Source organism: Solanum tuberosum, unplaced genomic scaffold (genome assembly GCF_000226075.1).
Source record: "Solanum tuberosum cultivar DM 1-3 516 R44 unplaced genomic scaffold, SolTub_3.0 scf00060, whole genome shotgun sequence".
In the NCBI taxonomy this organism is placed as follows: domain Eukaryota; kingdom Viridiplantae; phylum Streptophyta; class Magnoliopsida; order Solanales; family Solanaceae; genus Solanum; species Solanum tuberosum.
In genome coordinates, this window is record NW_006238985.1 from 1,524,789 (window position 1) to 1,540,328 (window position 15,540).

General features: G+C 35.3%; 2 protein-coding genes across 2 annotated transcripts in view; both read left to right on the forward strand.

Moving 5' to 3' along the window:
* The first annotated feature begins 1,435 nt into the window (after window positions 1–1,435).
* On the forward strand, window positions 1,436–10,080 carry LOC102587034 (rhodanese-like domain-containing protein 6). Its single transcript, XM_006344723.2, has 9 exons — window positions 1,436–1,730; window positions 2,053–2,214; window positions 3,533–3,641; window positions 3,790–3,988; window positions 4,829–4,910; window positions 5,319–5,401; window positions 5,853–5,985; window positions 8,660–8,822; window positions 9,185–10,080. Exons 1-9 carry the CDS (start codon window positions 1,545–1,547, stop codon window positions 9,919–9,921), a joined length of 1,854 nt encoding a protein of 617 aa, XP_006344785.1. The 5' UTR covers window positions 1,436–1,544; the 3' UTR covers window positions 9,922–10,080.
* Window positions 10,081–11,078: 998 nt separating this feature from the next.
* The window catches only part of LOC102587361 (probable Xaa-Pro aminopeptidase 3), a 10,589-nt gene continuing 6,127 nt past the window's right edge, over window positions 11,079–15,540 (forward strand). Inside the window, exons 1-8 of the mRNA XM_006344724.2 lie at window positions 11,079–11,243; window positions 11,567–11,641; window positions 11,821–12,084; window positions 12,290–12,382; window positions 13,517–13,723; window positions 14,497–14,600; window positions 15,193–15,259; window positions 15,372–15,479. Of these exons, the coding sequence (XP_006344786.1) occupies window positions 11,187–11,243; window positions 11,567–11,641; window positions 11,821–12,084; window positions 12,290–12,382; window positions 13,517–13,723; window positions 14,497–14,600; window positions 15,193–15,259; window positions 15,372–15,479 (975 nt within the window). The 5' untranslated portion in view covers window positions 11,079–11,186. The remainder of the gene's footprint in view (window positions 11,244–11,566; window positions 11,642–11,820; window positions 12,085–12,289; window positions 12,383–13,516; window positions 13,724–14,496; window positions 14,601–15,192; window positions 15,260–15,371; window positions 15,480–15,540) is intronic.

Below are 15,540 nucleotides of genomic sequence, written 5' to 3' on the forward strand. Positions count from 1 at the left end.
AAACTTACGAGAAAAGTAGGATACGTGATAGATCTACTCTGAAAATGTATGGTAAAAGATGAAATATAATATTAAATAATTAATAAAGATAAATTGAAAAGAAAATATTAAGGTAACGACACAATCACACCATATCGATCCTTACATAAAATAGGTCTTTCATTGTTATCTAATGATACAATACAATACAATTTAAGTAACAATCAAAATAAACATTGTATTTTAACTAACAATATAATACAAATACAATAGGTAACAACCATCCAAACAAGGTGTAAATGTACTTCACATATAAAGATAAAAAAAAAATGAGTTGCAACATTTTTTTTCAAAATTAATTTGATTGATTCTATTAAAGAATTGGAGAAGAAATTTTAAAAAATTTCTGTTGCATTTTTTTTTGTTATGAATTTGCAATTTTTTTATAGTTGAAATATGAACGCATACGAACTTGGAAAAGAATAGTGGAAAATCATTTTATTTTTCCACTTGAATAATTGCAAAATAAAAGAAAAATAGAAAATTCTCATTTTTTCATATATTGTTTTGGGGCTACACATTTGTAAAATTACAACTGGATCATTTTATTGCAATATATATGTGTGAGTTATAAGTGTATGCAATTTTTTCATTGCTCTTTTAATTTATCAAATTTCATGTATACATAGTTAATATAGAATTTTGTGATAATTAGAAGTTAATATAGAATTTTGTGATAATTAGAAAATCTGATGAATTTAATATATAAACTTGTTAATTGAGTTATAAGTAACAAAATATAAAAGTAAAATTAAGATTGTGCTATACTTTGTACTTAACATAAAAATAACAATCTGCACAAACACGAAGAATCACACACTCACATAATTATCAAATTTTAGCAGAGACATGGAATATTTTAAAGAGAAGTTGTTGAAAGACAAACACTATTGTAAAAATAAATTCAGACTACGTTAATTTTAATTTCCATAATTTCGTTTGAAGATGGTCTTAGATTCTCCCATGTCACTGAAAAATCAATATACACATTCATCAAACTTGACTTTAATTTATATTTTTTAAACATTGAGAAAGCCTATTTTTTTTATTTATAAAAAGAGTAGTATGTTTTTTTTTGTGGGATAATTCAACGACAATCAAATAATCGATAAATTAAGGAACACATAGTTTATATTTTGTGAAAATGTTAGAGTCTGTAACATTATTTAAAGGCATTTTTATTTAACACACATTAATATTTATTCGAAAAATATTGATATTGAATAAAATAATGATCAATTTATATCTTATTTAATGAAAAATCATTATTCTTGTTTTAACGCACTTTCTAATATGAAAATAGCTCTATTATGAGATTGTTGTAATTATAAAGGCATCTATGTATTACTCCTATCTCATACTTACATTGCAGTGTAAACCCCCGAACCAAAGATATATACAAGATTACAACAAAATATAGGGGCTAACTTGCAATTAAACCAAAGAAGAAGGGGTTTGCAGGATCAGAAGGACAAAGGGTTTAAGCAAATCTCCAAGAAAGAATTATGGCATCAATGGCGAATCAAGAAATTCAGCAAGAACAGCAAGAAGAAGATTACGGCGTGTTGTTATACTACAAGTACGCCACCATTCCCGATCTTGAAGCACTATTCAACTTCTATGAGTCCAATTGCAAGTCTCATTCCCTCCTGGGTCGTGTCCGCCTCTCTCACAATGGCGTCAACGTCACTGTAATTTCTCTCTCATTTCCATCATTTAAATGGAATATGAAGACCCCATTTGTTCAAAATTGTATTTTTTTGCATATCATTTGCATTGCATTAGAGACTTCATAATTTGTTTGATACTTACTAGCCATATTTGGAGAGTCAGAACAATCTTTATATTTTGTCATCTCTTATGTAGTTTATACATAAGTAAATTTTATTGGACTTCGAACTCCAACATTCTTTTGGGATAGAAGGAGTAGTTCGCACTTGAAACATCTATGTTTTTGTGTGATGAGTGTCCAAGTATAATGATTCTGACCTATTATTAGGTGGGTTTCTGCAGGTTGGGGGAAAGTTATCGTCTTTGAAGGAGCACATTGCTGCAGTGAAGTTGAATTGTCTGTTTGAAGGGACAGACTTTAAGCTTGCATCTTGCCATGAACCATCAAATGATAGGGTCGCCGTGGAATGTGGATTTACTTCCCTCTCCATACGTATAGTTAAGGTTGGATTACTGATTTCATCCTGTTCTATTTTTATGTTTTCATTTGCAGAAGAAGTTATATGGTTGATTCTGGTTAGTTGTCAGACTTGGTCATACTCATGGAACTTAATGCTTTCATTAGTAGCAAATTAGTAAGTTAGTTGAATGAAAACTTTCCCATGTTTTTACTTTTTCTTTAAATAGAAGTTTGGTTGCTACTTTCTGTATGATATAATTAAAGCTACTGCGAATGTGTGGGCAATTGGCATTGACCCTGGTACTCACTGTTCTTGACTTGCACCCTCGCAGTTACATTTCACAATTTTATTTACTTAAAGTCCACCTTTTTGGGTAGAAGTTCTACTACAACGTATAAACTCCTAAGTCATATGTTTCTAATTTAGCAATTAGAAATTTGAACTATAACGAAGTTTGATATGTCCAAAAAGAAAACAAAAATTGCAATGAATTTGTTTATTGTATGTATTCATTGAACTATTAGTCTTGACACCTCTATTGATTTTTTTTCCAAACCATATAACTTGCTAAGTAACATAGGATCTCAAGAAGCTAGAGTAATCTCCTCCAAAACCCTTAGATGATTCTTTCTTTGTGAAGCCAAACCATTGGAGCAATGTCTCGGAGCAATCACACTTGTGCCCACTTTGTGGGTCCAACCACACTCTGCGAGGTATTGATTTTGAAATACCGGGGACTATGACCCTTCTACTCTAATTCCAACTTAAATATCTTTTGTTCGCAGCAGGTTTCAAACCTGTCACTTGCACCTAATCCGTACTTCACAGAATTTCATCCTTGCCTTTGGCCTAGCCCTTTGGGCATACCATTGGAGCAATGTGGAAATAGGCTATCTTGATACTACTCTGTCCTGATCCTATATTTCTTAAATGCCGTTGTGGGTCTTGGTTTTCGACTGGCATCTTCTACGTACGCATGATATTGCTGATATTTCTAACCAAAATAACAATTAGGGTATACCTGATTTGGGTGTCTACTAAAGAAAACAAAATGCTGCTAGCTTCGGCTATCCATTTGACATGGCCAGCAAATCTTGGATATAATGTCTATGTGGAGTGAAACCGACTGTAATCGGGATGTTGAACTTTGTCTACGCTAATAAGAGAGCACATAGACTTTGAAATAAAAAAAGCAATTGAGTAAGCATCTATTGATAACAATAAAATGTGTTGAATTTTCTTAAATGAAGAGGAAAATCTGGCTAATTTTTGTTGAATAATTGACTTGTAGTGAAGTTTGTCTTTTTCTCTTTCTTGATCGTTTTCTTTCCAAGTGATGCTAACCTCACCTTCTCACTCAGGAATTGGTAACTTTAAGTTCCTGTCCCCTGCCAAGTTCACCACCTGATATTTCAAATGCGGGGAAGCATCTATCTGCAGCCGAATTCCACTCTGTCCTTCACAATGTTGGTTTGTGCTCCACCTCTTTGATGAAGCTTAATCAATGTGCTTTTAAGTTAACTATGAATTATGATTATTCTGATGTTCTCACATTGAGATTTGTAGGAGGAATCTGCATATTTCTCTAGTAGCTGTTTAATTTTCTGTTTTTTACCAGGGAACCCTCAAGACAAACTGATTTCAAGCAGCGATAAAGGAACTGTCCTTATTGATGCAAGGAATTTATATGAGACTAGAATCGGGAAGTTTTATACTCCAAATGTGGAGACTTTGGATCCAGAAATCCGGCAGTACAGTGACCTTCCTTCTTGGATAGATAACAACTCTGAGAAGTTGTGTGGGAACAATATTCTCATGTAAGTGTTGTTCAACAACATTGTATCATTGTTGGGTGGATTATAATTCTGATGAATTGCATGAACTATTTCTCTTATGTTCATTCTTCTGATTTTGCATTTTTATTTGATGCTATCTTATGCATTTTACATTGAGAGAAACTGTACAGGGTTTACTTCTACTCAGTTAAAGTGTTGCTGCTATCCTGCTTCATTAGTTTGTTCCCTTCGAATTTCCAGTCTCCCCTTGGCTTTATATTACATTGCAGGAGATGATTTGTTCTGAACTTCAAATCTGTGGCATTGTGCCTTCGTGTTATTTTGCAGTAGTGAACTAAAAATTTCTTTCCTTTTGTTGATGATCTGTTCCCTTCAACAATTATGTATAGAACACATTGTGTCTGCTGTCTAGTTGCAACAACTTGCAGCTTATTCCTCTTACTGTTTTTTTTAAAAAAAATTGCTTTTCCCCTTTTGTTTCTTGGATATGGCTATATGATAAATTATGATCTGTAGATTTAGGTGCATGGGAAAGTGTTAGGACTATTAGGAGTAAAAAATGTTGGATAGTGCAACAGGCATTTAATTCAAAGTTAAGATGTTAAATAGCATTGTATTGATGCTTAACTATCAAAATATACTTGCATGCAATGTAATATAATGGTAGTATAGAAAATTTCTTTAGGAATATTAGGACTTGGAAGGAAACGAGTGGATGAGAAGTTGCAGAGGATATTGTGTTAAATGCATGTAATTCAGAGTTAGATGTAACACTCTATGGATTGCTTGCATTCTAATAATGATCTACATCCTGCTGTTGTATGAGAATCTGGGTTTTTATCGCCTGTTGATGTTTTTCAGGTACTGTACGGGAGGAATTAGATGCGAGATGGCATCAGCCTATATCAGGTCTAAAGGTGCCGGCTTTGAAAATGTTTTCCAGGTAAGCTGTTATGAAAACCAGATCCTTCTAGTGCAGTTGTTTAACATTGTTGGGCCTTTCTCTGGCATTGGAAAGTTCATCTAAACTATGATTTATATTTTATTAAGTGCTATTCTGATGAATTTGGAATGTGAAACCTCATGTCAATGGTTAACCTTTTAAAATTTTGTTTTGAAACCATGAAATTGATCTTTTAAGCTTTGCCATGGTAAGATCGAGATTTCATAATGCTTAGATGGACGTGTTTGAAATATCCATGTTTTGCTTTCTAAAGAATTTCTTTTGGAGAACAACCAGATCCGTTTTAAATTCCATTTCATGATTATCAGGATCTTTGTAATGTGGGTAAAATCTGGCTTGCGGACTAAATGATGTTGAGTGTTGATTGAAAGTATTTGCTTTCCACAGCTTTATGGTGGGATACAACGATATCTGGAGCAATTTCCTGATGGTGGTTTTTTCCGAGGAAAGAATTTTGTCTTTGACCACAGGTATGATCACTGTATTTCCATGCTTCTTAGTCAAGCCCTAGTCAGATTCTTGGTTTCACTGATCCAGCATTCTCACTGATGTGATTACAACCTTACTAATACTTTTTTTTTTGAAATTACAACCTTACTAATACTAGGAAACATCTCTGTCCAAAATATGTGTCTCTGCACTTAATCTCAGAGGAAATAACTACAAAATAAAATGCAGCTCTTGATGTTGGCCCATTAAGCATATATAGCTCTTTAACTCGATCCGAGGTCTTTTATATACATTTATTTATTTCCAAAAGATGCATAATACCAGAAACTTATTTTTTCCTGCGTCTGTATCCATGCCATAATATTCTTTGAGAAATGCTGTGCTGGGTGTCATTTACTTCCTTTGTAGAGTATTCATCAATCACTGGAGGCATTCTCAATGTTTTGCCTTGCTTCTTTCTGATTTTGCCAGGGTTTCAGTTGGAAGCTCAGATTCAAGAATTTTGGGTACTTGTCTTCTCTGTAGTTCTCCTTTTGATGATTACTCGTCACGGACCCGGTGCACGTACTGTAGGATGCTTGTATTAGTCTGTGATAATTGCCGGGTAAGTATCACTAGGAAGATTGATCTTACAATCTTTTGATTGCATTAGATTGATTGGGTACTTAAAACTATTTGGTGGCTCAAAAATTCAATGCATACTTGTCTTGTGAACTTGATAATTTGAGAAGGAATTTTCAGTTGTATTTGCTTAGACTCTCACAGGAGCTCTTCATAAAGTGTGAAGATATTTTAACTCCCTGCTTTTTTATTTAACTAGAAACCTTGACCTGGCAGTTTCAGTTGCTTGTTAGAGATTTACTTTCTGCCAGAATGTTCCTCACTATCATTAATAATCGCAAATAGGGTATAGAAATGCTATGCGGCAGAAAGAGATGTAACAAAGTGGTAGGCAAGTTTCGTAAGACGGTTGTGAGACCATCAATTTTATATTGGAATAAATGTCTTAGAAATGTGAGTGTCAAGATAGATGCGCAGTTATACATGATTGGGTAAAATTAGAAATCATTAATTCCGGCGATGAGCTCAAGAAGCACATATAGAGGATAGAATGAGAAGGTTGCATGAAATGATTTGGCCACGTCCAACACAGACCTCTACATGCAATGTCTTGGTGGTACCACACTATCATGATTGACAATGATAAAAGGGTATGAGCTACATGTAAAGTCAATGAAGGAAAGTTGTCTTAGCTGACCTACAATTTCTTGGAAAATTTTAACGAAGAATAGAACATAATGGAAGCAAAGGATTTGTATATGCAGTGCCACATATTGGAATTTAGGCTTAATTGTTGTCATTATAGTTACATTAGGGCCAATATTTGCCAGGATTCTCAACCTCCACTTTTAGATAATCTCCAATTTACAATTTTTTTCATAACGAAGAAATCCGTTATTTCCAGTTCTGAAACTCATGGGATAATGGCCCCTCCTCTCTATCTTTCTCCACCTAAATACTCGGTTTGGTTCGCCAGAAAGGATTCAGACTCATGATGTTTACTTTTTTTTTTGAAATTGGTAACTTTTTATATTCCTCAGCATTAAGGGCTATGCTGGCCACCTCCAAAAAAAGACTGTTACAACAAAAGGAAAAGACTAAAAAGAAATACTTACAGAGAACCTTTGAAGTCCACTAATTGGAACTCATTTTCTATATCCTGTTCTTTACACCAAAAACCTAAAGTAGTAATTACTTTCCATTTGATCTTCTGTATTGTACACTCCTTTCCTTCAAAAATTCTCTGATTCCTTTCTTTCCATATAATCCACCATATACATGCTGGAACTGTTCTCCACCATCTTTTCTGACTTTTGCTGCCTCCCCTTTTGATCCAGCAGCTAAGAAGGTCAGAGGTGTGTTCAGGCATAGTCCAATATTCATTGGCTATGCTTGTAAACAGAGCCCACACCTGAGCAGTTACCTTACAGTGCATGAATAAGTGTTTGTTAGTCTCTAGAGCTTCTTTACAAAGGAGACATCTGGATACTATGTTGATGCCCCTCTTCTGCATTGCCTCATGAGTCAAACATTTTTTCCTAGCAACCAACCAAGTGAAACACTTCACCTTGGCAGGAGCCACACTTTTCCATATTGTGTTCCAAGGTCCAATGGATCTTCCTGCACATCTTTTAAGTCCCCAGTTGTATAATCTATTCACTGAAAATACCCCATCTTTGTGATGTCCCCATGCTAATCTGTCTGGCTCTAGAGTAGTACCTGGGAATCCACCAATCAAGCCCAAACACTCCACCATTCCATCAATCTCCCAGTCATTTAGCAGTCTTCTAATTTACTTACCCTGCAGGTGAGTCTCTAATTTACCTTTAATGACACAAGTATTTGAGTTGGAATGAAAGGGGTCTGAATAGGGGGTTAGATATTAAGGGTTCATCTAGCTAATTCCAGCTAGCTTGAGATTGAAAACTAGTTGATTGGTTGATACAAACAGAAAATAGTTTTCTTCATATAGTCCTTTGGTTGTTATGCCATCGACAAATTATGCAACGTGAAAATGAATACCATAAAAGTATCGATAAACATGGATGCAGAAAGAAATAAAGGGAAGAGACTAGCTGCAGGATGCTTGTGTAGTACTTGAACTGTTATTGCATGGTGTGTATATAGGAGTGATGAGTGCATGAAGCATTTTCTTAGATGGTTAACTGCTAGATCTCAACTAATGATTGTTGCTTGTATTGCCTTTAGGCCTATCTGGTGAGAAATTTTAGCATTAATTTTGGATTCCCATCAGAAACCTTGATGATGGATATGCATACCTAGTAAGTACTTTTGGGTTGATTCTTCCAATTAATTGATGAGCAAGGCCCATCATATCTTCTATCTTTTTCTGGACTTCCGGCGAACTACTAGATATCTGCCTTTCAGTTAGAAGGACCTGATCTGTGGTTTGGGCTACCAGTACTGCAGCTACCTCCCTGTCCCTGTCCCTTTCCATCTCATCTGCTTTATCTTTTTATGATTTCAAATCAATTTAATAATATTGCTTTAAAGTATTTGAGTTTGATGTAACATCTATGTACCCTTTTCAAATATTCAAAGTTCCAAGTATTACATTATTACTGTAACATAATGGTCTTGTCTCAAAGTCAGCTTTGTTTGCTCAATTTGCGATATAAGGTGTATTTCCTTTTCGATTGTTTTGTCATCTTTTCTTCATTTCTCTCTTCCTTATGTAAATGTTTCCTGTCTTGCAGGCGAAGGATTCTTCTTATGTTTGTGAACTGTGCCAGAAAAACAGCCAGTGTATTCAGCTAGCTTCAGCAACAGAGTTTGACAACTCAGTGGAAATATCAGAAGTCAGGGAGCTTGAAGCTGTCTCTACCTCGGATAGAATTGCTCCATCTCCCTTGGTTTCAGGTAATACTATGGTGTCTAGTATTGTCCGAGTTCAGCTTTGCATGCACTCTTTGAACTTTAATCTAAGCATGGCTGTATGACTATCCAAAAATTGTAGAGTAGATATGCTGCACCCTATCAGTTTTGATTTAAGCTGTGCTGTTTGATAATCGAAAAATTGCTATAGTACACCATCTAACATTGTCCTGTTTCTTTTATTCCTCATGGTTCAGTGTTTATGATTGTTTCTCGAGTCCCACACTTTGTTGCCAGCACACACATATTTAGGAAAACTAATTCAGTGATATGCTTTTAGAATACTTCTTTTCTCCTGCTTGGTGTTTCCAAAGACTCTTGACATTATGTAGTGGAATACACTGCAGGACCCAGGACATTGCGAAAACTGAGAATTCTTTGCCTTCATGGTTTCCGCCAGAATGCTTCTGGTTTCAAAGGCAGAACTGCATCGCTGGCCAAGAAACTCAAGAGCATTGCTGAACTTGTTTTTGTGGATGCACCTCATGAATTGTCTTTCATTTATCAAATTCGTAGAAACTGTGATTCTGCATCAGAAATGGAAAATAACCGTCCACCCTCAGAGAGTTGCAGTATAAAGTTCTCATGGTTAGTTGCACCTGATCACAAGGGAGAGAACGATTCTGATTGGAAGATAGCTGATAGTCCATTTGATCCTCTTCAGTACCAGAAACAAACTGAAGGTTTCGACAAATCAATTGCATATTTAAAAGACTTATATTCTAAAACAGGCCCTTTCGATGGGATATTGGGATTTTCACAAGGAGCTGCAATGGCTGCTTTAGTTTGCCTACATCAGCAAAAGCTAAGAGGAGAGATGGAATTCAGATTTGCAATTCTGTGCTCCGGATTTGCTGTTAATATGAACAATTGTCAGCAGGGTTCAATCAATGTTCCTTCACTTCATATATTTGGCAACGACAAGGGTAAAGATAGACAGATAGAGAGCCAAGCTAGTAGACATCTTGCTTCTGTGTTTGAGAATGGCTGCTCTGTTGTTATTGAACATAACTTTGGTCATATAATTCCTACAAGACCTCCATATATAGAACAGATAAAAGAATTCCTCGAACGTTTCATGTAAATCAAAGCCTTGATGCACACCATCTTTTGCTGTAAAAGATTTGGGGATTATGGTTAGCTTGTACTAAAATGTTATAAAATTTGTAAACTATTAATCATAGTCCCTGGTTTCAAGTGATTTAGTTCTCAAGATCAATTCATTCATGGAGTTGGCCCATTATTTTAATTTTTTTTTTTTTTTTTTGGATAATTGGCTTGTTTCTTTACTTTTTTCCACTTAAATATCAAATTTGTGTGCAACAGAATTCAAATCTGTGATGTGTACTTAACTTACACACTACTAGGTCGTTTAGTTGGGAGTTAGTTATCCCAGGATTAATTATCCTGGGGGTTAGTTATCCCAAACATGTCAACCAAACAAGACACCAAACTTTTATTCCAAGACTATATATTTTTATCCCTCACACCACACGAATTGTCTCAAGATCCTCTCATTTATCTTTGAGTTTTGCATCCTTTAGCCAAATTTATCAGAAAGAAAAATATTGGCACTTTAAAAAACAACTTATATAAGCATTACAATTCGTCTTATTCATTAATTTTTCTTTCTTTTTTTTCTAAAAAATAAATTTTATTCATCCGTTTATCATTATGATAGGTGTCAAGTGGAAGTGAGTGATGTATGCAGCTGAGGCATCCTAACAGATCGGTAGACTTGAACCTTGTTCCTACGTGACCTGATCAATTCGATTAGTCACTCGCCATCTATTTTTATTGTTCAAATCTTTGACAACACGAAACAATCATTGTTCAACTCTTTGACAGCATCTGCCCTCCCTCTCTTTCTATCCAAGGGATGGAAATTGGAAATGCATGAGAAACACTTTTTAAATGAATTAATCAAATACAAATTATTTTATTTTTTTCAAAAATACTTTTCTTAAAATTATTTAACAAAAATAAACCATTTATACTTTTTAGCCACTTAGCCAAACAGACTCTTAAGCCATAAAAAATATCCTCTCAAAAAAGAAAAAAGAGAGAAGAAAATGAGGGTTAAAATGTTAGAGATGAAGGTAAAAGTGAGGGTTTTCTGCTGTTTCGCCAAAAAGAAGGGAGCCAAATCTGAAATAGCATAAATATTAGGACGAAATAGATAATTAAATATTTAACGGGTCGCTTACTACAAATATAAGAAGTCATAGGGACCTTAAACCCCCAAAGGGAGAAAAGTCAAGAAACACATAACAAAGGAACCCCAGTTCTGGACCTAGTACCCCAGTCAAGAAGACGAACAAGAACAAGAAACAAGAAAAAAGAAACAACATGCAGGCTCTCCGAAGAAACCCACTTCACAGAATCTCCTCAAGATTCCTTAATCAAGTTTGTTTATCTTTTCTTTTATTCTTCCTAAGAACCTTGTCTGTTTCACTTCCAATTCTTGTTTTTGGGTTAGTACTTAGTAGTGTACATATTGCATATTGAATTAATGTAGATATTCAAAACTTCCATCCCGTTTACCTGTTCGCAAATTTTAATCTTGAGTACTTTAGTTTTTGTAATGGAGTGGAATTTCCCCTCTTTCTTGGGTAAACTATGTTTTTTTTTTGTTTAAAGTTGATTTCTGATGTCTAAATTTAACAAGTCTTTTTATTATTCAATTTATTTTGGTTTCCTGCTTATATAATATGATTTGGATATAATAGGTAGTCAAAACCAGTGCATATTCTACCAAGAAAATTTATGATGCTGGGCAGCCAACTCCTGCCACTCACCCTCAGGTAATTCTACACTGCATATGTAGCATTGATACTTGGTAACATGGAATTAGGGCTTTTGACATTAACAAAAGATAAAGATTGAGTAAAATTTAATTCTTGTTTTCTTTTCTTGTACCCACCTTTCTTTGGAACACTCTGTTGGGAATAACGGTAAAATTTCGTTATGTAATTGCCTGCAGTTAATGAAGGAAGGGGAGATTACTCCTGGCATTACCAGTGAAGAATATATGCAGAGAAGGAAGAAATTATTGGACTTCCTTCCGGAGAATAGTTTAGCTATTGTTGCAGCTGCTCCCACAAAAATGATGACTGATGTTGTACCTTACAATTTTAGGCAGGATGCTGACTATTTATACATCACTGGATGCCAACAACCTGGTGGTGTAGCAGTTCTAGGGCATGACTGTGGTTTATGCATGTTCATGCCAGAACCAAGCCTCCAGGTACTTCAGGAACCATTCACTTGCCTTGTTTTTGTTGACAGGAAGCTGTTAATAAGAGGAGAGCTTCGTCCTATTTCTAGAACAAATATCTCAATTTTAGTAACATTTTTTCTTTAGATTTAGCTGCTACTATGGTATTATGGTTAGTATAGATTGTAGAAAGTTAAAGATTTCTTCCATTTTTAAAGTCAAAAAGTATTTTTAGGACGTTCTTTGGCAAGGAGAGGTGGCTGGAGTTGATGCAGCTCTAGATATATTCAAGGCTGACCTTGCTTACCCCATTAGCAGATTGCCTGAGGTAAACTTTTTTGAAGTATCGTATCTACAGCTGCAAATAAGTTTGAGATTCTTGTTAGAAGCAAATACCTCTCACATTGATAAGTAAAACGACATAGAGTAACATCCCTTCTATTGTGGAACCCTATAATCTTCTTTCCTCTTGATTATGGAATTTACTGTTAGAGAATTGGACCTATAAAGATGTCTTATAGATACTCTAACTGTTGCTAAATCCTTAGAATGGATTGCCCCCAAGGCCTAGCTCAAGTGGCAGAAGGTGGAGGATTTGTGGCTTAGGTCGCAGGTTCAAGCCCTACACCATGCAAAGCGAAGCCTGGTTCTTAAGTGGAGAAGGGTAGAGGGGTGGGCCCATTATCCACCGAGTTTAGAAGGCTGTGATTGGTCCAAAGGGCGGGTCACAGACGGATTTCTCGGTTATCAAAAAAAAAAAAAAAAAAGGTAGTTTTCCTCCTTAATATGTGTAAAAGGTATAGCTGGAACAAAGTGGACGGAATGTCAAAGTTTTCGCATATATAGAAGTCAGGCTTGCCTTACCTAAAACTTCATGTTTGATGGGACCTATCACTGGATGTAACTTCTCCTCATAATATTTGAAATCAAGCAGGCATCATGTTAGGATGGGTTGAGAATATAATATTATGAGCATGAAATTGAAGAGTGAAGGTTAACACTTTGCTTTAAGGAGAGTGGACACTGATTTCTAAAAGGAAACTAGGATGATTTAGGCAGAGGGAATATTTTTTGTTAGGCTGTTAGGTTAGCCTCTTAGACCATGTAATGACAATTAGTATTTAGATTGACAACACAGTGGACAGGAAAGGAAGATGTATATATGACCGAGTGTTATTTGTAGAGAACCATATTATGGGTAGATTTTCTACTTATCATATACCAACTCCATATGAGCTTAAATCCGGGAACATCAATAAACTCTTCCCTTACAAAAAAGTACAGGAAATGAAGATGTGATGTACATATCATGATTATCTTATACTATATGTCAGAAAGGGAAGTATGCCAATTATTTCCTTCGTAGCTGTCTTTCCTGTACATGGCTTCAGTGTAGTCACTTTATTTTAGTTGCTCCCATGTTGCAATTTCTCTTTTCTCTAATTTTTGCTGGACTTGTCAGATGCTTTCCAGGATGATAGAAAGTTCTTCCATTGTGTTCCATAATGTGAAGACAACGACTTCATCTTACATGGAACTAGAAGCCTATAGAAAAGCAGTAAACAATTGCAAAGTAAAAGATTTCTCTGTTTACACTCATGAAGCCCGGCTGGTGAAGTCTCCAGCTGAGGTTAAATTGATGAGAGATTCTGCATCAATAGCTTGTCAGGTAATGGTAGTTCTTTTTCTGATTGCACATGGAAAATCGTATCTGAGTTACAGAGATGGATATATAGAGCATACATCTGACTTAACTTTCATATGTTTATTTGTCTTCTTCTGAAGTTGATACTCTTCAGGCAGTTAACATGTCACAAGGGTATTGAGATATGACCGAGCTTGTTTCAAAATTATAAAAAGCATTGTTTGCATATCAGCTGATGGCATCTTAAGTGACATGTTTGTCATTTTGTTGTATGACTAATTTTCTTTAAAAGGTAAAAATAAGGCATTTCCCTTTATTTCCTCTTTTTCTTTCATGTCAAGGATGGTGTCTTCAGGTTGAAGATACTACATTCGGAAGATCCAGAAGTTATTCAAAAAAGGAAAAATGTACAGATTAAAGGATCATTAGTCTAATAGAAGACTGTTCTTAATATTCCAAAAATTTGGAGTCCGTACTTGTTCTTGCATGTACAATTCTTTCTTTGATAATGTGCTTCGGTGTTTAGTAGTTCAGAAGTTCTAGGCATGCTTAAAGAAAGATGTGTATGTACTATCCGTTCATCCTATTTCACAATCATGATTTGCATGTTTGCTTAGGAGAGACTGGTCTGGAAAATGTTTCTTCCTATTCCTGAAACTTGTATGCAGTTGTCTAGCAATATAGTTGGGTGTTATATGTGAGTGTTGATATTTCCCTGTCACTAGTTCAGTCCTTATTTATACTGTATAAAAGTTAGTTTTTGTTTCTTGATGTTCTATTGTATATGTTTTTGGTAGGCGCTTATCCATACCATGTTGTACTCGAAGTTGTTTCCTGATGAAGGAATGCTGTCAGCCAAATTCGAATATGAATGCAGAGTTAGAGGTGCCCAAAGAATGGCGTAAGTTATTCTTGTATTATGTTTGGAAGTTTGTATTTAGAGAGGGGAGCAGCTTGCAATTTTTTTAAAGTATTTTAGTCTAACATGGGTTGCAGCAGATTGAATCAAAATGCATTTTCCTCGTATCTAAACATGCAATTGATTTTCTTTTTCTTCTATTCTCTGAGTTTCTGATAGTTTTTTGTTTTGTTTTTGAAACTGGTAATGTTATATTCCTCAGCATTGATGTATGTTGGGGATCTCCAAAAAGGTTTTAACAAGCTAAAACAAGAGATTAATTACCGTAAACCTAAAGGATCTACTAACTGTTCAGCATTTTCTATACAATGTTCTTTACACCAAAAGTAGAAAGTTGCTATTCAGCTCCCTTTGATTTTCTGAATGTTGTCGAATCTATCTTCAAAGCTTCTTCCATTCCTCTCCCTCCAGATAGTCCACCAGATACAGTGTGGGATTATTCTCCACCACTTCGTCTTGTTTTGCTTCCCCCTCTCCTAATCTAGCAACTTTTTCCTGACTGTTTTCCTTTTTAGTCATTCTTCTAGCTGAGATCGTTTCAAGGATTATACATTTTCCTCTTTCTGTTCCGCAGGTTTAACCCTGTTGTTGGTGGCGGACCTAATGGCAGTGTCATTCATTATTCTCGTAATGACCAGAAAGTATGTTTAGTATCTTCAAACACAGTTGGATTTGAATATCAAGCATATTGAATACAAGTATCTAATTTGTTGTTTTAACAGATTGAAGATGGGGACTTTGTTGTTTTAACAGATTGAAGATGGTAACCTTGTCTTGATGGATGTTGGATGTGAGCTCCACGGTTATGTCAGTGATCTTACTCGTACTTGGCCACCCTTTGGCAAATTTTCTCCTGTTCATGTAAGTATAGAATCCCTGATTTACTTCAGCCTCTCTCTCCCCCCCCCCCCCCCCCCCACCC

What these genes read in the sequence shown, in the direction of transcription:
- LOC102587034 (XM_006344723.2), top strand. Translation starts at nt 1,545, where the DNA reads ATGGCATCAATGGCGAATCAAGAAATTCAGCAAGAACAGCAAGAAGAA. An exon ending in AATTTTGTCTTTGACCACAG is followed by an intron (nt 5,402 to 5,852) that starts GTATGATCACTG and finishes TGATTTTGCCAG; the next exon opens with GGTTTCAGTTGGAAGCTCAG. An exon ending in TCCATCTCCCTTGGTTTCAG is followed by an intron (nt 8,823 to 9,184) that starts GTAATACTATGG and finishes AATACACTGCAG; the next exon opens with GACCCAGGACATTGCGAAAA.